General features: G+C 46.3%; 1 protein-coding gene across 1 annotated transcript in view; it reads left to right on the top strand.

Annotated features, from left to right (window-relative positions):
• The window catches only part of snd1 (staphylococcal nuclease and tudor domain containing 1), a 293,087-nt gene extending 281,581 nt beyond the window's left edge, over positions 1 to 11,506 (top strand). The window contains exons 23-24 of the mRNA XM_056276098.1: positions 8,376 to 8,420; positions 10,356 to 11,506. Of these exons, the coding sequence (XP_056132073.1) occupies positions 8,376 to 8,420; positions 10,356 to 10,421 (111 nt within the window). The 3' untranslated portion in view covers positions 10,422 to 11,506. The remainder of the gene's footprint in view (positions 1 to 8,375; positions 8,421 to 10,355) is intronic.
• Positions 11,507 to 20,856: the final 9,350 nt, after the last annotated feature.

The following is a 20,856-nucleotide window of genomic DNA, read 5'->3' as shown; positions in this document are numbered from 1 at the left end:
ATCTAGTTCTGTGGGAACTTTTGCCCTTTTATACAAATTAACAATTGTTTTGCTCAAACAAATTAATTAACAGGGTTTCTGGAAAACCTGGAAATTTATAGACTAGTTTTCCAATCATGGAAAACACCTGGAAATCGGCAAAATTGATCAAATGTCATAGAAATATTGTTGAGGTCATGGAAAATTGTAAAGTTGAATTATAAAATCGTATTTCTACCTGTTGATATGACATAGTTTTAGTGTAATTTTTAGCCAAGATTGTATTTTTCTTCCATACTTTCAGCTGTTGAGGTTGCACATTAGTGCTGGACATGTGGGCAGTATGTCCAGTGACCAGGTAAAAGTTGCACCATCCAATGTCGAGACTGTTGAGGCTTCCACTGGTAGTTAAAACTGAACAATCTGACCTTCTGTAACAATCGGCTGTCATGTATATTGAAACAAAACTCATACAAAATGTCCTTGTAAAGTCCTGGAAAGTGATTTCCGAAAAAGAGTGGGAACCCTGAATTAATCATACTCAGGTGGGCCACTGTCATAGCATTTGAAGGAGTTTTACACCACATTTGATTGGTTTCCTAGGTTGCGATGTCTGCTGGAGACCCCGAGGCCATGCCTCTAAGAAGGTGCCAAGTTTTTGGCATCTTTCGGATATGAATGGGATGACGTAGAAAAATGTCAGGGTAACAATGTTATGACCGCATCATAGATGCATCATCTCTACATCCGGTTTTCCATCATTTTTGATGGAGGTGATACCCTGCTTCACGTCATCATACTTATTCCACTAGCTTTCAGACTCCAGCATTTTGACAAGAGAGGACAGCAGCATGAGCGAAGCTGCTAAGGGCATTGAGTTGCTCCCCTTTGCAGCCCAAATGGCATCACATTTGCCTGTATGAAACATTGGCGGCTGGGCTCCCCATATGGTGACATCTGTCTGATGGGACCAAGATGCCATGTGCAACCCCTTCCAAAAAATTTCTCCTTCCGCCAGCTTTGATGGATGACTTCTGCAGCCACTGCAGTTTCTTTAGCCATGCACACACACATGCATGCACATTCACAAACACGCGCACACAGGGCAGCTGTACAATCCAGCTGCAGTTGTGTTGTTCTTGTGTTGCCGTGTGCAATGTAGCTATCAAATCAACCTACGCGCACCAGCTAGCTAAGCAATTAAACTCCAGCGCCCCATCCGTGCTTGACAGTTTTAACATCTGGTATCCTCGCTCTGCCTTGTATGTGTGTGTGTACGTGTGCACATGCATGCACGTGAGCTCATCTGTTCCCATAATAAGCGGGGATACACAGTGCACAGTTTAATCCAGTGCTGGAACACATTGCATTCAGTCCTACAGACACGTACATACACTCCTCTGTTCTCTCCTAGTGCTTCTGTCAGTTACGCTGACTCTTTCTTCATTGTTCAGACTCGCTGGCTCTGATGTTTCCTTTTGGGCTGGTCCCTCCAGTCAAAACTTAACCCGAGCACAACCCTCGCAACAAACTTCCACCCCAATGATATTTAGAGGTGGACATGCCCATAAATGCTTGCATGCACACACACTCAAAAAAACGCAGAAATCTGTGCACAAATTCACAATCTTACGCGTAAACTAGGAATGAATGGCAGAGTTTCCATAGAACTTTTTAGTCCTGGGACGCAGTGCACTTCACAATGATATAACTGCATCACATTACAGTATGGATGACCTCAGTGGGACTCAAACTCCTAACCCTGGCAGGTGCCAGGTGCTCTTTTATTTTACCAAGGGCCAAAATAGTGCATGCAGACACTTTCACATTCACTCTAAGCAGAGACACACCGATCCACTTTTTGTTTTTCCAGTTCCGATTCCAATCCCTGAATTTGGATATCGTCCGATACTGAAACCAGAAGTCTTTTTTTTTTCTTGAATGTTGTTGTTGTTGTTGGTATTATGTGTAAGCTTACACGAGGCTGTAGTAAACCACACAGCACTTCTTATTAAAGAGCAAAAAATATGCAAAAGAGTATTTAATTTAAATGTATTCCAAAGCAGTTTATTTGAGCTGTAGTTTAAGTATGCTTCACAGACAAACAGGTGTAGGAGTGCAAACTGCTGCGGCAGCTCCTTTAATGAGTTAATTGACTTATGAGTCAAACTGCTTGTTTTTTTTCTCTCTCCAAATTACCCAAAATAATTGATTTTTTTTTTTTTGCAAAAAGTCCTTTCCTGTAGTCATTTCATGTTAAAATACCAGAAAGAGGGGGCGTCTGGGTAGCGTGGCAGTATATTCCGTTGCATACCAACACGGGGATCACCGGTTTGAATCCCTGCGTTACCTCCGGCTTGGTCGGGCATCCCTACAGACACGCACAATTGGCCATGTCTGCGGGTGGGAAGCCGGGTGTGGTTAGGTGTCGTGGTCGCTGCACTAGCGCCTCCTCTGGTCAGTCAGGGTGCCTGTTTGGAGGGGAGGGAGAACAGGGGGGAATAGCATGATCCTCCCATGTGCTACGTCCACCTGGCGAAACTCCTCACTGTCAGGTGAAAAGAAGCGGCTGGCGACTCCACATGTATTGGAGGGGGCATGTGGTCGTCTGCACCCCACCGCGGATCGGCAGAGGGGGTGGAGCAGTGACCAGGACGGCTCGGAAGAGTGGGGTAATTGGCCAAGTACAATTGGGGAGAAAAACGGGGGGGGATACCAGAAAGATTTATACTTTTTTGTTGGTGAAAGACATAAAACAACATTGACTAAGTGGTGATCTGGAAATCTGTTGCTCCTGACTGACCTGGTGTTCAGGTGTCTGGTGACGTACATCCTTTCTGGCCCGGCATCACTGACCCCCTTCCCTGAAACCTTCACCCATGTGTCCTGTCTGTGAGTTTTTTACTCTCCAAGCACCAATTAAATCACATTGTGACAAAAGCCTGGATAAAGTGATGGAGGATTGTACATGTGGTCCGTCAGTTGTTCTGCCCAGTGTGGAGTCTGTAGTGCAGCTCCAGCCCCCACCCATGTTTATGACCATGGAAACAAGGTATCAGGGCAACTGGAATCCATCGGTGCTGGCTGGCTATTGCTGGACACTGACGCGGGAGGAAACAGATGCTGAGTATAAATGAAAATCGGCTGCAGAACATCTTAAGTTGAACTAACACAACATGTCAGCATCGTTGTGCGATTAAACATGTTAGAGTCTATAAAGGTTATTTTCATCTTTCTCCACATTCCTACGTGATACAGCAAATCTCTGCTTGACATTGTCTGTCATGCTCTTAATTTTTTTTCAGGAAGGAAAACGTTTAAAAAATATTTGTTGTCCGGTGTTATATCTAAAAGTACCGCTCTCATCAGTCTTTCTCTCCCTCCCAAAACGTAATGGCAAAAGAAAAATGAAAATCAGAAAAACAAACAAATGAGATGGTTAGAAAGAAAATAACACGCTGTCATTTGTTACAATTATTTGTTGGGTTTTTTTGTCTGCAACCTTCCCTTTCTTGTGAACCGACGCTTTATTTTGTTAAGGTGGTGGCTTGCTTTCTTAAGCGATAATGCCTTTTTCATCTAATAAATCAAACCCTGCAAGTTTGTGCAGCACTTTTGACAGTTTTGAGGAATTTAGTCGTGCCCAGAAAATAATCACTTACTTTGCCTGACTTGCCAAAAGTTTCTTCTACAAAAACAACATTGATTTCCTCCAGAGTGTACCGCTCACTTGTTGGTCACCGGGAAGTTGTTACCGCGCCGTCTGAGTCAGAATCATACTTGCTGTCATCGCCATCCTCCGTCTCCTGGCTCCCGGGGGCAGGCGGGTCTGCTGCCAGGGCGCCGCTGCAGTGTTTACACCTGGCATTAACATGTGTCTCGCGTGATCCGATCACAAGGGGACGGCTCAAAGCACAGGTGTGAAGGCACCCAGTGCGTCCTCAATGCGTCTTGAGACCCGATCCCGATCCCTCGGGCCACATTGGGAGGTGGCCTGGGACGCATTTGTCCACATCACTCATATGTCCCAGGCCACATTGAAATACCAGTCAACTGACATCCTCTGCATAGGTAGATGATGTCAGTTGACTAGGTGGTCACCAACACTTCCTCTGGGTTTAGTTCTGACGCACACCAGACCCACAGCAGTGGAGGAGCCCCCACCTGCTAGCCTATTCAAGTTCAGCTTCAGGTTGCAGTTCATTTATCCACCACAGTGCAGAGCCCGACCCTCTCAAACCCGCTGGAATCTGAGCCTCAACCAACGTGGTCGGGTCGAGCCTGACAGGGTTCCGGTTGAGAGTCACAAACTCTAGTGTTCAGACAGTTACACTTTCCCTCATCCATCCATCCATTATCCGAGCCACTTATCCCAGTCGGGGTCGCGGGATGCTGGAGCCTATCCCAGCAGTCATTGGGCTGCAGGCGGGGAGACACCCTGGACAGACCGCCAGTCCATCACAGGGCCCACACACACACATTCACACCTAGGAACAATTTAGTACGGCCAATTCACCTGACCTGCATGTCTTTGGACTGTGGAAGGAAACCGGAGCACCCGCAGGAAACCCACACAGACACGGGGAGAACATGCAAACTCCACAAAGAGAACGACCCAGGACAACCCCCAAGGTTGGACTACCCCGGAGTTAGAACCCAGGACCTTCTTGCTGTGAGGCCACCGTGCTAACCACTGCGCAACCGTGCCGCCAACTTTCCCACATAACGAGTTTTAGTAATGAGTTTCGTCTTTTGCTGTGTATTCTGGGCACAAAATGAAAGAAGGCAAACAACTGGCACCTGACGCTCTTAATTCACTCAGTTAATTTTCCTCATCAGATTATTTGTCTCGATCTGGCGCCGCGTGCATCTGCTGCATCCATGCATGCCACTGTAATAATGTGAAACTATTTACCCACAATAGACTATTTCTTAAAACGCAATATATCAGGTCAGGGGTCTGAAGGCTTTTAGACAGATCATCATCATCATCATCATCATCATCAGAATAATAGCGTTTATTTACACAGCACTTTTTAAAAATCTGTTGTGCGTCACAACAAAGTGGAATGGGAATAAAAGAAAAGATGTGTGGTTGGGATACGGGGTGAGTTATTTTATTTCTTTAAAGAGTACTTCACATTTTGCATGACAACATAATTGGGCTTTAATAACACAGATGTGTAATGTGTCACACTAACTGACGGTGCATTAAGATGAGGCTCGAGTGAGCAAGGGCATCTCATTTTGTTAAACGCCTGTTGGTTCTGCTCGCGTTTCTGCGCGTGTTTGATTACCTGGTTGTGACTCGAGCCACGGGGAGGGTTCAAGATGATGGCAGACACAGTTTTAGGCGATGAACACAGGCTTTATTTAATAATGTCTTTCATTCGGGTCCGCGGTGGTGTAGCGGTCTAAGCATCGGCTTTGTGTCGATGCAGTCGCCCACTGGGGACTGGGGTTCGCGCCCCGGTCTCGTCAGATCCGACTATGGCCGGACTCGACGATGCAGCAATCATTGGCAACGCTGTCTTCGGGAGGGGGGCGGAGTCGGCTTGTGTTCGTCACGTGAATGCGTCTCTGTGTGTGTCGGAAAAAACAGTGGTTCGGCCTGGAGTCGCCTTGTCACGAAAGTGGGGAGGCGACTCCTTCGAGACTGCCGGCCGGAGAGATGCAGTTGGCGAGCGCATGCAGTACCAGGGTGGGTGTTTGAATTAAAATAGGGGTCAATTGGCCACTAAATTGGGAGAAAAAAGGGAAAAATCAGAGATAAATTAAAAAAAAAAAAGTCTTTCATTCGTTTACTCACATGGGGCCGGTGCGCTGCTGTCCCACGAGCCACGCCCCCACTCCACTTGCAGCCAAGGCTAAACCACGCCCCCCACCACAGTGACGTACGTGTTTATTTGCATATAGCGCAGGGAGGTGAGATCTGATCGCAAGTGGTCGAGACGCAGGTGGAGACGCATTCTAATGCCAGGTGTGAACTGGCGTACTTGGAGCCGTCCACTTGTGACCGGGTCACTCAGCACACGTGTTAAAACCAGGTCCAAACAGCCTGGAGCTCCGTGCACACTGGGCCGCTCTGATGCCGTTACTACGTCATCCACAATGATTTGATCCTTCTCCGGATTATTATGGAGTTGAGGAGAATCCAGGTTGACATTTTGTGGGTTTCACTTGTTTCCCCGCAGCCATCGGCCTCATTACCCCCCCCCCCCGCCTCTGCTGTAGCCACCTGATCAGCAGCTTCCACATCCTCCACTTCCCGCTCTGTATGCAGGCAAGTGAAGAGGTTGTGTCCCACCACTTCATGCTGCCTACCAACATGGGGATCGCCGGTTCGAACCCCCGTGTTACCTCCAGCTTGGTCAGGTGTCCCTACAAACACAATTGGGCATGTCTGCGGGTGGGAAGCCAGATGTGGTTGTGTGCCCTGGTCGCTGCACTAGCGCCTCCTCTGGTCGGTTGGGGCGCCTGTTCGGGTGGAGGGGGAACTGGGGTGAATAGCGTGATCCTCCCATGCGTTACATCCCCCTGGCGAAACTCCACTGTCAGGTGAAAAGAAGCAGCTGGTGACTCCACATGTATCAGAGGAGACGTGTGGTAGTCTGCAGGCCTCCCTGGATCGGCAGAGGAGGTGGAGCAGAGACCGGGACGGCTCGGAAGAGTGGAGTAATTGGCTGGATACAATTGGGGAGAAAAGGGGGGGGGGGGACACTGGACACGTCATAATACCTGAACTTACAGATGCCATTTTGGCTATGGGCTTAAAATTGCCTTATTGCATATTTATCCAAACCGCTCATCCTACTCTCAGGGTCGCGGGGACGCCGGAGCTCATCCCAGCAGCCACCAGGCGGCAGGCTGGGCGACGCTCCGTATTTATAATTCATAAAAACATCAGTCTATGGATTCTGGATCGGTCATGATCCGATGAGTGAATTACATCAGTATCGGCACCCGGTACCGATATTGGATCGGATCAATCCCAACTCTAACTCTGAGGCGTCTACGTGTCCAAACACGCACAAACACACAGTACGTACCCAGTGTGTGACATATGGGTGACTGGGGTTCGAGGTGTGTGACCTGTGTGTGTGTCTGTTTGCGTGGCTGTATGGAGAGTTTGACTGGAACGTGTAACTGCTGATATCGCAATGGTGAACAACTTACAAGGTCTTTTGTTAGGGCTTTTAAAAGCTACACACACACACCATCACTCAGACCAGACGTTTTATCTGAACCTGTCTCTCTCTCTCTCTCTCTCCCCGTCCATCTTTTCATCGCCATGTGCCCCATGACTCATAGCTGGTGTAGTCAATGAGGCTAAATGGCTGTTCTAGCAGAAGCGGTCAATATGCTCAATGCTGCACATTGGCTTCCTTTTCCTCTCCCCCTCCCGCTCCCTTTTATATCCTCTCTTTTTCTACACTATTTATTTGAGGGAGGGGGGGGGGGAGTGCACAGGGACCTCGAATGCAGGCGGACACAACATTATATTGTTTGGTAACTTTCTCGGGGCTCAGAGATGGGGCACATGTAGTTTTATTTGCCGTGGTTTTATGGCGGGTCCCACGGCCACATTGTGCCGTGCCCCCATATAAAGACTCCGACGAGGCCTCTTACACGCTGAGTGGCTCACTTCTCAACACGGCTCTGATTTCTCCACTTGAAACGTGGATGAGGTCCGGGGCTCGGCCTCGTTAAGCTGGTAACGCCCTCTAGGTGTCCCGTCAATGCACTTCATTAGAAATCGCAGCTAAAGAAGTGCAAGGGCCGCCGCCATCGCTGAACGGTTACAGCACGTGCCACATGGTGGCAACCGTTGCCGGTTTGAAATGCCAGGGAAAAAATATCCTTAAAGAGCTGCAAGGTGCTGACCCGAGGCCATGGCGAATGGGAGGAAGCGGAGTTGGGCGCTGCAGCCGCCCGCTGCTGCTACACAACAGGACGGGTTACATGCAGACAACACATTTCACTGTAAGAATACAATATCGAATAAAGTGGCTCTCATTTCAACCTCCCAGAGCGGTTGGGGGTTTGTACGGTTCGTAGCAGGAAGTGGGAAAGCGACGGTGCAACCGCGGGGCAACTCAACACTGTTTTAATCGCTCTGCATGGGCTATTTGCTTGTGTTCAGTTCCCTTATGCCCCACATTAGTCAAACCAGTGTTAGCGTGTGCTTATGAATGTTTTCCAGGAATACCTTGTTTCAGCATAGCCAGCTGATGATGCGCTTTACTGGTTTTTCCCAGTTTGTTGCAAAATAAATAAATAAAGAGTCTTTGTCGTAAATGGTTGAAACATCTTTAAAGGCTGCACCAGAAATAAAGGACATGTTGAGTAATCTGAAGCCTGTCATCTGATATGCAAACGTCTCTTTTTCCACCCAGGTGACAGAGTACCTGAACGGTCAAGAGTCTGCCAAGAGTGCCAGGGTGAGTTCCTGCATCCCACTTCTCCTCTCATTTCCTCCCATTTAATATGTCTGTCTGGCTCTCAGTCATTATCTCTCTCTCTCTCTCTCTGTCGGTCTCCTGTCTCTGTCTCTCTTGCTTTCTCTCTCTCGCTCTCTCCTGCTCTTGGTCTCTGTCTCTCTCCCTCTGCCTGTCTCTGTCTCTCTCTCTCTTGTCTCTCTCCCTCTGCCTGTCTCTGTCTCTCTCGCTCGCTCTCGCTCTCTGTCTCTGTCTTGCTCTCTCCTGCTCTTGGTCTCTGTCTCTCTCACTCTTTCTGTCTCTGTCTCTTTCTTGCTCTGTCTCTCTCATTACACCAACCATCACCATCGTTTTGCTTTGCCTGCTTCTCTGAAATGGGAATTTAGAGAATCCAATGAATCCGAATCTCTGTGTGAAAACTAGCAAAGCAAGAGTACATTACAGCACTAATTACATTTTACAACAACTACCAGAGAGAGAGAGAGAGAGTGTTTTCCCCTGCTCGTCTCTGTTTCTCCCTCTCATTCTCTCTCTCTCTCTCTTGCATTCTCTTTGTCATTTTCACTCCTCTTTCTCTCTGTCGTTCTCACTCTGAAGATGTGACAGATTTCATTGGCAGTAGCCATCATCCTATATGGACGCTTGCCCACAGTCTGTGCAGGCCCACACTGTGAAGTGGGGGGTGGGGGTAAAAGGATATGGAGGAAGAAAGAAAAGAAGGTGGGACTTCTGTCCAATGCCCTAAACCATAGTTCAGGGCCAATGAGAGCCTTCCCCACTGAAGATGCTGACATACGACATTTTGCCTATCAGACGTCCACCAGCCAAAACAAAATCACACCATGACACCTTTTTTTTTCCTACCAGTTTGTGAAAAAGATTGATATTAAGTTGTGGATTTGACATTAACTTGTGCATGAGCTGACGTCTTACACCCTTTTTCATAAAAAAGCTTGAGCGTAGATAAGATCGGGAGGAAATTTAAGGTTGAGGGATGGGGAGAGTGTGTGGATGTGAGACATTAAGATGCCCTAACTTTTACTCATAGATTTATCGTAAAAGACAAAACATCACAGGTCCTCATACGGCTCCATGGCATCTCGGATACCACGGTAAAAAGGGAGAAGCCGATCCTTTCAAAATGCTTTAGGTGTCTGGTGGTTTCGTAGCGCGCCCAAGAAGTCAGCCACTAAGCAGTGGAATGGACTCTGATCGGGATGCGAGCCGCCCCACCTCCCACATTGGGAGAGGTGGGGAGGGAAACAAAAGGCAGCGAAGCAGTAGAGAAGGCGCCACGATAGGCGGCGACAGCGTTTGTTCATTCTGACGAACATCGCTAATTAGCACAGTCGCTAATTAGCTGTGAATCATGCCGTTAACAGCTGAGCAGACATGCTGGTGAGCCCCAGAGAACAGCGTCGTAACAGCCTCGCTTTCTCCCCCACACGTACACGCTCAAACACACACACGCCCATGATTGCATGTATACATTTTTTAAAATCACAAAAAATTCTGTGTTAAACTCTGCTCCAAAAACACACAACCCCCCCCCCCCTCCCCCATCCCATTATGACGACGGAGACGTTTAGTGGGGAAATGCCTGTGATGCCTCATGAGGCGACGCTCCCAAATTGTAAATGGAATGGCTGCGGTAATTGGCTGGGTGGCATCTGAGGCACTGTGGCTTCCTAGGCTGGATGGGCAAACACAAAGGGTCGGCTCGCGTGATGATGATGAAGTTACATTCTGTAGCTCTCTTTCTCAATCATTGAACATGAAATGTGCTAGAGAGGGTATTGAAGGTCCTGTTCAAAGCAATTTGGAATATGGCTGCAATGTATGGTCATTTTGTGTCATTACAGACAATAAAATCCTCTCTCCCCTCCTCTCCCCCACTCCCATCCCTCTCTCTCTCTCTCTCTGTTTGCATGCGCCCAGCTCAACATTTGGCGATACGGAGACTTCCGCGCGGACGACGCCGACGAGTTCGGCTACAGCCGCTAAAGAGCACGACTACCCAACACCATTCCAAAGCCCAACGCAGAAGACGAGAGATGAATTTTGATGGAATACAACAACAAACGGATGACCTTAAACTAAACGACACGCATTGACACTCTCTTCCTTTTTATTCAACATTTCAACCCCCTTGGCCCTGTCTTCTTCTCTGTTCATACCTTCTTCTTTTTTTTTTGTTGCCTCCTACTAGCCCTTCTAACTCTAAAAAGAGCATAGCATGGTAGCGACAATTTAACAAAAAACAAAACAAACAAAAAAAAACAAGAAAAAAAGCATTTTCCAGCGCTACTGTGACTCTCCGTTCGCTCTTCATGTTTCCCTGCGGGCCACTGCCAGCTCTTACCCAGCAGCCTACAATATTGCCAACCTATGTTAACTGCCATGTTACCTTTTCAGCACACTTCCTGCTTGACGGATATCACGGTGATTCCTTTCAGCAAACCATGCTCTTTACTTCCTGGTTCCCTCGGCCAGCTCCTGGTTTCCTCTGTACGGGGAGGCGGCCAGGGTTTTTTTGGGGCAGTATGGTGGAATTTTTTTTTTTTTTTTTGCAAACCTGAAATGCTTCCCTAATGAATGACGTGTAAATGCGAGGAAATGTTGAAAAGTGTAAATGGAGTTTATATTAGAGAAATAGGTGAAGCCACACAGAAGAAAAAGAAAAAGACAAACGGTTGAATTTATTTTTGTCTTCAATGTATATCTGTGTGATACTGATGTTTGCTGATGTTTATGTAGGGAGTGTTTTTGTGGTTTATTCTCTATATCACTCTCTGTTTTATGGCCAGAACTCATGGACGCCTTGTTATGTGGCATTTATCACCATCTCTCTCTTTCTCTCTCTCTCTCTCTCTCTCTCTCTCTCTCTCTCTCTCTCTCTCTCTGTAATGTTTACATTCTAATGGTTATGATCTCGTCTTTGGAAGTCTCTCTCTTCTTTCTCTGTCTCTGTATGCCATGGCAGAAACAGTGTTTAAATTTGTTTCCTTATAATGGACCTTGTCATTGTATTAAAATCTGCTGAATAAAAACAAGCAAATTTAAAAAAAAGAAGCGTGACTGCAAGGCCCAGTCTGTACACGCTGATGATTGACAGCTCTCGAGCAGAGATGGACATTATGTTCCCCTCTTTATTTCTGGCTATTTAGTAGCGCAAACTAATGTATAATTCGACTTATAACTTGTGGGAAAATAGTATTTTCAATGTGCCTCCTACTCAGCAAGAATTTCCCCCTCCATTAATGTTATAGCAAATATATATGTTCATATTGGGTCTTCAATAAACCCCCTCGTAAATGTTTATTACCGCTCGCTGTATAAATTAACGCTCCATTCCAAAAACTAAGCGACTGTTCGACGTGGCGCCCGATGCTCTGCCAAATCTGATGTTAAACACTTTGTTGCGCCTTCATATCCTGTTTTGTTTTTAAATACAGGAGGGGTTTCAGAGGTCGCCTCGTAAAACGTCAAGTGCCACAGGTTGCACCGCAGCAACGTGAAACCGGAGTACGCAGAGGTCATTATTTACATGACGAAGGTCACCTCCTCCACTGTGGAGGTTCTTGTGTGTTCACTGTTCTCCTCCACGTGGTGAGGTGTTTTTGACCCGAGAGGTGGAAAAGAGGGCGAAGTAGATGCTTAATTTAGATACAAACAACAGTGCAGAAACAACAATACAGACACTCATCTGCAGTGGTCGTCTGGACTTCTCCAGTATGGGAGGATGCCATCTCAGTGGCTGTGTCCACAGCAGTGGGAGGACGCCGTCTCAGTGGCTGTGTCCACAGCAGATTTGTGCCAATAGTGTAAGACAGTCAGTTGGTGCACATTCATAACTTTTCATGGTCCAACGTTAACTTTTCACCACACCACATGATTAGTGGTTGAACTGCTTTAAATGCTTCAATTAACCCCGTGTCAAAAAGTTGATTACAAACCCAAATCATGTCATACTATAACTTGTGAAGACTTATCAGTTAGTCCACTAAATCAGAAAGTTAATTAAAAAAAAAATCTCTGTACTTGGGTACATATCCCACCTCTACAACTGCTCCCAGCACGTGCAACACACACTTCCCTTTCTCCCATCCGGGATGAATTCCCATATGGCTTCCAGCATCGTCCTCTCCCTGCACCACCTTGTAAACCTGTTTCCTGGTTGCGAGGTGCTTTGTCAATCTTAGTTTCAAGAAAAGTGTTTTAAAGAGTGGAGCAGTTATCATGTTTTAGGACACAAAGTTCTTGTATGGAATAAGAGACGAAACGCCCTTTCACGCGCAAATCGAGCACTCTTGTATCAGCGGGAACACGTGAGTGCCTGGTGGTTTTCCTCTCCAGGTTTGGGCACTCTTCAGGGCGCCCCGCAAACTGGTAATCAGGCCGGCTGACAAGGACTCGCAAACCTGGTTGTGTGCACGTAGTATCCCCCCTCCCCCCAACACATCGCCCCACCCATGAACGCTGCCTGAAAGCGACGAAAGACTCACCGGATGTGATGTCATCACCCGGATGCGGATTACTTGTTCGTGAGTGAGCCGTGTGGGCGGGGTGAAGCTCGTTAAGAGCTCAACGCCCGTCGCCGATATGCCGACTTCATGAATACGGGTGTTAAAGGTAAAGGAGCTGGGCCTGAGCGAGTCTTTTGCAAAAGATAAGACTCAACAATGGGAGACAGCTGCGATTTGCGACATTATCTGTGTACACATGTTGTAGGGCTAGCTAGCACTCCGTTAGCAGCCATAATACTGAGCAGTCTTCCACGTGTCTCGGAAACGCTGTGGAAATGGTGTCATCGCTGGCGGACAAGCCATGTGAAAACGTACTTCCTGGTTTGCTGATAGGCGGAATTGTACAAGAAAATGTTAATAGCGAATGAGAAACGTGTAACATTAGCATGCTAACTTTTTTTTGTCGTTGCATTTTCTTATACAATGCGGCCTATCGGCAAACCATTGCCGCCAGTGACGTCACCAGCGGACACAATTTTGGCGCCGTTCAAGAGAAACAAGACTGCTCAGCATTAAGGCTGCAAGTGGCGCGTTATCCACCGCACGACCTATACCCAGAAATAGTTTTGAAAATCCCTTTACTTCCAGGTGCAACCCACTAATCATCCATCCATCCATCCATTATCCAACCCACGTATCCTTACTCAAGAGTCGCGGGAGATGCTGGAGCCTATCCCCAGCAGTCATTGGGCGGCAGGCGGGGAGACACCCTGGACAGGCCGCCGGTGCCTTCGCAACTTATCAGCAGCGCACGTGTCCCAATAAGGGAGCTTTGGAGGAAGCACACGCACTGAGGTCAATTAGGAGGCCCGTCTCCCTCCTGTCTGCTGACTCGGGAGCTGGACAACACAGCTTTGTCCTTCAAAGACGATGTTCCTTCTCTGCGTCTTTCGTCACAGGCCATCCATCGTTCCTCGCCCATCTCTTCTCCCCACTTTCCTCCCCTCCTGCACGCTCCCCCCCCCCCGCTATCTCCCTATCTATTCACCTCATTGCTTTTCTTCTCGGAGCTAATGAGATATCTATTAGGTCTCCAGATAGAGGAAGAACAGGAAGGGGGAGCTGTCATGGAAGAGAGGAGGAAAGGTTCACTATTAGAAATGTAAGATAAGCCCCTCTGGCTCCATCCTCCCACCGACCCCCCCCCTCCCCCGTCGGTTTGTGGAGCGTTTGTAGTCGAAACGAAGCCCCTCGGACCCGCCAGCGAGATTATAAAGAAAAGTGTTTGCTAAGGGTCGTCAATTGTTTTTCTTTTCTTTATCCGAGTCAAGTAAAGCCACCGAAGACAGCCAAATCAAAACCATGTCGACGAAAATCACACCGGTTTTGCATCTTCGCGAGGACACGTGGGAGAAAACTGGCCGTCAATGAAGTGTTTTCTTTTCAAACACGCACATGGACATGGTTTTCTGGGCTGTTTACACTTTTCTCCTTCTTTTGTTTACCATCGCCACTAAGAAACACACACACACACACACAATCTCTCGTTCACCTCTCTATCACTGCCCTCTCCTACTCTATCCACCGGTAAAACACACACACAGACACACACATACACACACACACACACAATCTCTCGTTCACCTCTATCACTGCCACACACACACACACACACATATACACACAATCTCTCGTTCACCTCTATCACTGCCACACACACACATATACACACAATCTCTCGTTCACCTCTATCACTGCCACACACACACACAATCTCTCGTTCACCTCTATCACTGCCACACACACACGCGTGAAAAGAGAGAAAAAAATATATATAAATCAATGACTCAGTCAAGAAGCAAGAGGAGAGAATAATATCTTTCTTTCATGAACTCGAAGCATGTTTCTCCTCCGAGGCATTTGGAAGAGAAAATGAAACCCGTCTCAATAATTCAGGGCTTGAGCGGCGTTTCTGAGGCGGATTGCCGGGATGGCGGAGACGCGGCGTGCCGCGCTCGGCGCAGGTTCGTGCGTGTGGCCGCGCGGTCGCGTTAGCGCACGCTTCGGCGGGCGCGGGTCCCCGCCTGTCAATAATCCGCTGTTCTCCGCGGGAGGCCGCCTCTGTCGCTCGTGAACTCCGCCGCCTCGGCTGTCGTGTATGAATGTCACGAATCTGCGGTGCTCGAACGTCAGGCGAACTGCAACACTTCCAGCAACCTTCTTCATCCACAGCGTCTGGGTTTTGGGGAGAGCGCCCCTCGTCATCGGTCAAACCGGGGCCGGCTTTAGCCATGGGCGACACGGGCGATGGCCCAGGGCGCCATCTGTTGGTAGGGGTGCAAACTGGGAGGGAGGGAGGAGGGGGGGTTGTTTCCTGTTGCGATGACCGGTGGGTTGAGAATCACCAGGAAGAGAAATGGCAGCTTCTTGATATAGGGAATTATTCCTTTCATGGTTTTCTTAAAACAATTTCTCTCCAACCGAGCTCGACACATACGTTAAACAGGAGGAGGGGGGGCATGGCCCATGCGACCACACTTACCGCCCACGGTTTCGTATCACAATGTGCATGCGTTGTCACGTCACGTTTCCTGGCTCACATATTCATATATATCACGTATTCTGGCTCTGATTCAAATATAAATCATATCAGATATCAACCGCAACAACACCGAACACATTTCCTACAAATAATTACTCGAATAACGACACTAAACGCGCCCCCCCCCGAGGCATGCTGGGAAGTCCTCTCTAGCCCCTCCTCCCTCCTAATCACGCGCACGGCGCACGCCTGTCAATTACCCGCGTTTGAGAGCGTGCCGAGTGCGCGTCGACGAAAAGAATAAAGTTGTCGGGGCAGAGGGGAGGAAACGGAGGAAGGGAGAGAAACAAGACCAGTAAAAAAAAAAAAGGGCGAGTTTTTATTTTGTACAGCTGCTAGAATTTGACGGGTAACGACGTTTTGTTTGTCGTCAAACGGAAGCTAACATGTCAGCTAGCAAGCTAGCGATGTCGATGCTAAAGTGTCCTCGGCGTTTCCTGCGCACCGTAGCAACAGGTGACGCTTAAGCGTTTAAATCCCTAGGGTCCCCGGTGGGGCAATGACGCCCAACTGAACCGTTATACACGCCTCCTCCTCCTCCCGTATCGGTTGTTGTTTGATTTGTTTGAACGTTTTAATTGTACATTGTCAATGGAAAATGATAGGCCGTGTTCTAACCGATAAATCTTGCCCCATGAAAACTGTTTCCTTTTGATCAGTTAGGCGTATTAGCGTTCACCTGTAGGTATGAAGTTTTAATGACTAAATCAGACTGTTAACTCCCCCACAGGGTCACTTTTAAAATATCTGGACAAACGGTACTGCAAAAGATGGCGATCAATCGCCGACCATCACTCCATCCACCTCCACCTATCAGCCGCAACCTGCAGACCAGACGTCCACCATCACTCCATCCACCTCCTCCTATCAGCTACAACCTGCAGACCAGACGTCCACCATCACTCCATCCACCTCCTCCTATCAGCTACAACCTGCAGACCAGACGTCCACAATCACTCCATCCACCTCCTCCTATCAGCTACAACCTGCAGACCAGACGTCCACAATCACTCCATCCACCTCCTCCTATCAGCTACAACCTGCAGACCAGACGTCCACAATCACTCCATCCACCTCCTCCTATCAGCTACAACCTGCAGACCAGACGTCCACCATCACTCCATCCACCTCCTCCTATCAGCTACAACCTGCAGACCAGACGTCCACCATCACTCCATCCACCTCCTCCTATCAGCCGCAACCTGCAGACCAGACGCCCACAATCACTCCATCCACCTCCTCCTATCAGCTACAACCTGTATCCGGTGAGTTGATTTAGGTTCATACTACTCAAGTACATTTTATTTGTATAGCCCATTGTCACAAATTACAAATTTGCCTCAGCGGGCTTTATAGCAATACAACATCCTGTCCTTAGACTCTTGCATCGGATAAGCAACAACTCCCTACAAAAAATGAAACAAAAAACCTTTAACAGGGAGAAAAAATAGGAAGAAACCTCAGGGAGAGCAGCGATACTCGTGTATTTGATCCAGAGCAACAAACACATGCGACATGCCAGTGCAAGAACGGGGCTCAAAATTAACTTTTTTTACTTGGTAGCACTGGTGCTCCCAACTTCCAAAAGTTAGGGGCACCAGCTAAAATGTAGTAGCACCCACCAAAATGAAAGGAGCAGCAACAATATATGTCAGAGATTTTTTTTTCTATCGATAATAAACGACAATAAAAGCAGTACAGTTTACAAGTAACATAAAATAGTAAGTATACGGCAAATATCCTTACCATTTTATGTCACTATCTTACCGTTTACGTACCGTTTTGTGCTGTATATTAGACTAACATTAAGTAACCTCCAACAGATCTGCAGCCTTGTCAGATAGAGTAAGGACTGATTTAGTCATTCAAGGGCCAAATCAGATAAAGCCTGATTTTATATTTCCAAAAAGGGAGGATGACAGGAGTTGTCACCATCACTTCTTTTAAAGAAAATTGGCAAATGGGGAAAAAATCAGGAGAAACTGGCTCATTTACTCTACAAAAAAACAACAGTCTTTGCTGTTTCTGCTGCACACTGTTTTCAAAGATTATTAACTTGTGGATGAATGTCTCAATGACTGGAAACATTGTAGTCAGATACTGAGGAGCCATGACAACAGTCCTGAACATTCAACGTAGGCGGTATCATAGATGGATTTGAAAATGAGACTGGAAAATGGACAATTAATAGACAAAGTAGAAATTGCACTGATGGAAGCTGAGAGGAAAAGATGGTGTGAAGTCCTGAAAAGGTTGGTAGCCATAATTCAATTTCTGGCAGAAAGAATTATCACTCTGAGGGGAACAACAGATACCCTTTACCAACCAAACAATGGGAATTTTCTTAAAGAAGTTGAGCTCATGGCCCAGTTTGACTCAGTCCTAAAAGACCATGTAGAGAGGGTACAAAGACGAGCCACCCATATTTCATATTTGGGGAAAATATTCAACATTATCTCATAGAATGCATCAGCAAGAAGATTCTGTGGAGAATTGTTCCAGAAATCAAACATTTTTCAATTATTATTGACTGTACCCCTAATGTCAGCCACACAGATCAGCTGTCAGTCTTTGTAAGAATTGTTTCCATGGAAGACAAACCCCATATCAAAGAACATTTTTTGGGTTCCTTGAAGTAGAGGAGTCCACAGGCAAAGCCCTGTCATCTCTCATACTGAAGAGGCTAAAGAGCTTAACATCCACTGTGAAGACTGCAAAGGGCAGGCTTATGATAATGGCGCAAACATGAAGGGGAAAAGAAAAGGTGTCCAAGCCAGACTTTTGAAAGTTAACCCAAGGGCCTCATTTGTGCCATGTGGTGCACAGATTCTAAATCTGGTGGTGGCTGATGCTGCAAGAAGTTCCCCCGAGGCCACAGGTTACTTTGGGTTTTTACAAAAGCTGTTAACTCTCTTCTCAGCCCCCACTCAGATACTGGCCACCCTGACAAAACATGTCACTATTACACTAAAATCCTGGTCAGAAACAAGGTGGGAGAGTCAGATCAACAGTGTCAGGCTCTTCAAGTAAGAGATGCTCTTCTGGAGGTGAGGGAGAATGCCTCACACCCAGCCATAAAAACTGAGGCACAATCTCATGCTGAGGAAGTTGGCTCATTCTGTTTTTCCATTTGCATTGTGGTAGTGTATGACACCCTCTGCAAAATCCAAGATTTTAGTAAATTAATGCAATATGAGTCCATACAATTGGATGTGGCTGTTGAGCTCCAAAAAAAAAAAAAAAAAAAAAACTGACTGAGCCTCAAATGTGTATGGCAGAATCTCTCTGATGTTTGTGCTAACGCTAGCCATCTTGATGCATATCGCTCCTTCACCGGTCAACCAGCGACAGATAGCAAGCAGCAGTGATGGGCGGGGTGCGAGGCCTGTGATATTTGCATATTCATAAGTCCTGAATTTCTCAATGAGGGATAAAGAGTAGATGCGCTTCCAGACCCTTTTCAGTTTTTTTTTTAATTTTTAGGTGGGAAACCCATGTTAAACAATACATTAGTCTCAGAGTATTTTTAAACTCTATAATATGTCTGGAGGGGTACTTTAATAAGATGTTGAACTATTGATCAAAACATAGTCCATTTGCAGTTAATAAGGTTATGTTTTGGTATTGGTACTCAAAACCTTAAGTGATTCTACTACTCTATTTTCCTTGAGGAATCGACATAATAAGCCCAAACAAAGATTCTGTCAATAGAAAATTGGAGGCTGGTCACACCTCAAAATGTGGATTATAATTATTTGCACTCTTCTGTGCTAGACATCTGAAAAAAATCTTGAAGAGATTATAAATGAAACCCAAACAGGATTCATGGCTAATCGAGATCAGTCGGTCAGTCGGTTGGCATCATCAGCGATGATGTTGGCCGCCGAAAAACATGCTCAACAACTGTCCACCATTGCGCTCTCTCCTCACATGCTCTGATGGCTTCCGTTTTACCCATTTTCGTCCAGTTTGAGACATTGTGCATGTACGAGATTGCTGGTCTGCCTAGTCGCCTTTTGCCTTCAACTTTGCTGTGCAGCATATTTTTCATAATACTGCAGGTCTTATGACGCTATTGCATGGCTGAAATATTTAAGTTTTTGTCTCTGAATGGTCGACAGAAGGATCATATTTGTTTCAAGTTGCTGTAGCACACTTTCATTTGTACATTTTTCTTTCCAGCCTATTCTCAGCAAGTGGCGGTAAAACCACATTTCGGCAGCATTGATTTTCTTTTCATCTATTTTACGCAAAGTCCATCCTTCACTTCCGTAAATCCTGACTGGCCATACGACTGTTTGTAGTATCTTCATTTTCAGATAGGTTGAGATGGAGTGATCTTTCCATAAGTTATTTAGCTGGATCATTCGTTGCTTTGCCATCTCAATTCTCATTTTGATGTCAGCAGTACACGAACCATTTGCCGTTTTGATAGAGCCCAGATACTTGGATGAAATTTTCTACTCTTTCTAAAGCCACACCTTCAATACATATTTTATTGTCTTGATTTCTGCCAATGTGCATGACTTTGGTTTTCTTTGCATTTAACTTAAGACCAGCTGCTGCTCCAGCTTGGTTGACACAATCCAGCAAATTCTGCATTGTGTGTGTGCTTGATGCAAGTGCAGTGTCATCCGCATAGCGAAGATTTGCGATAACCTGTCCACCTACATTGATGCCAAGCTCTTCAATTTCAGCCACTCTCATTATCTGTGTAGACACTGAAGAGATGAGGCAATAGAATGCTGGCTTGTAATCGACATATAAGCAACAATATAAGATTGTTTTTAAATTAACTTGACTATGTGTATGTGAAGTCACAGGCGCTCGTTGTATTTCCCAAAGCGTGTGATACAGTGGAACACCCATTTATATAAAAGGTTTTAGATTTGTTTGGGTAAAACGTTATTTCAGTAGTGAAAATGTTATACAAGGACATCAATAGTAATTTAACGATCTATTCCAATACCTCCAGAAGATTTCCTGTTAGTAGATTAGTGCGTCAAAGCTATCCAATCTCCCCTTTTTTTTAAATTGTTGCAAAGTTACGTTTGTTAAAGGTTTTGAAATAGACCCAATATAAATGGTCTACCTATATTTCAGAGAGAAATTAGAACTACACAACTAGCAGATGATACGGTTTTGTTTCTGAAAGATAAACACCAAATTGAATCAACTGTACAACTGGTTAATGAATTTTTGAAGGCTTCGGGATTGCATCTTAACGTAGGAAAATGTGAAATTTGAGCCTAATTGATAGATGATGAAAGCATATGCCACATTCCAGTGAAAGAAACTGTCAAATATTTAGGTATAGATGTAAGTAAAGATATGTTAAGCAGACAACAACTTAACTTTCTCCCTAGACTTA

The sequence above is a fragment of the Lampris incognitus genome, chromosome 3 (genome assembly GCF_029633865.1).
Source record: "Lampris incognitus isolate fLamInc1 chromosome 3, fLamInc1.hap2, whole genome shotgun sequence".
In the NCBI taxonomy this organism is placed as follows: domain Eukaryota; kingdom Metazoa; phylum Chordata; class Actinopteri; order Lampriformes; family Lampridae; genus Lampris; species Lampris incognitus.
This window is presented reverse-complemented; position numbering and strand designations above follow the sequence as displayed.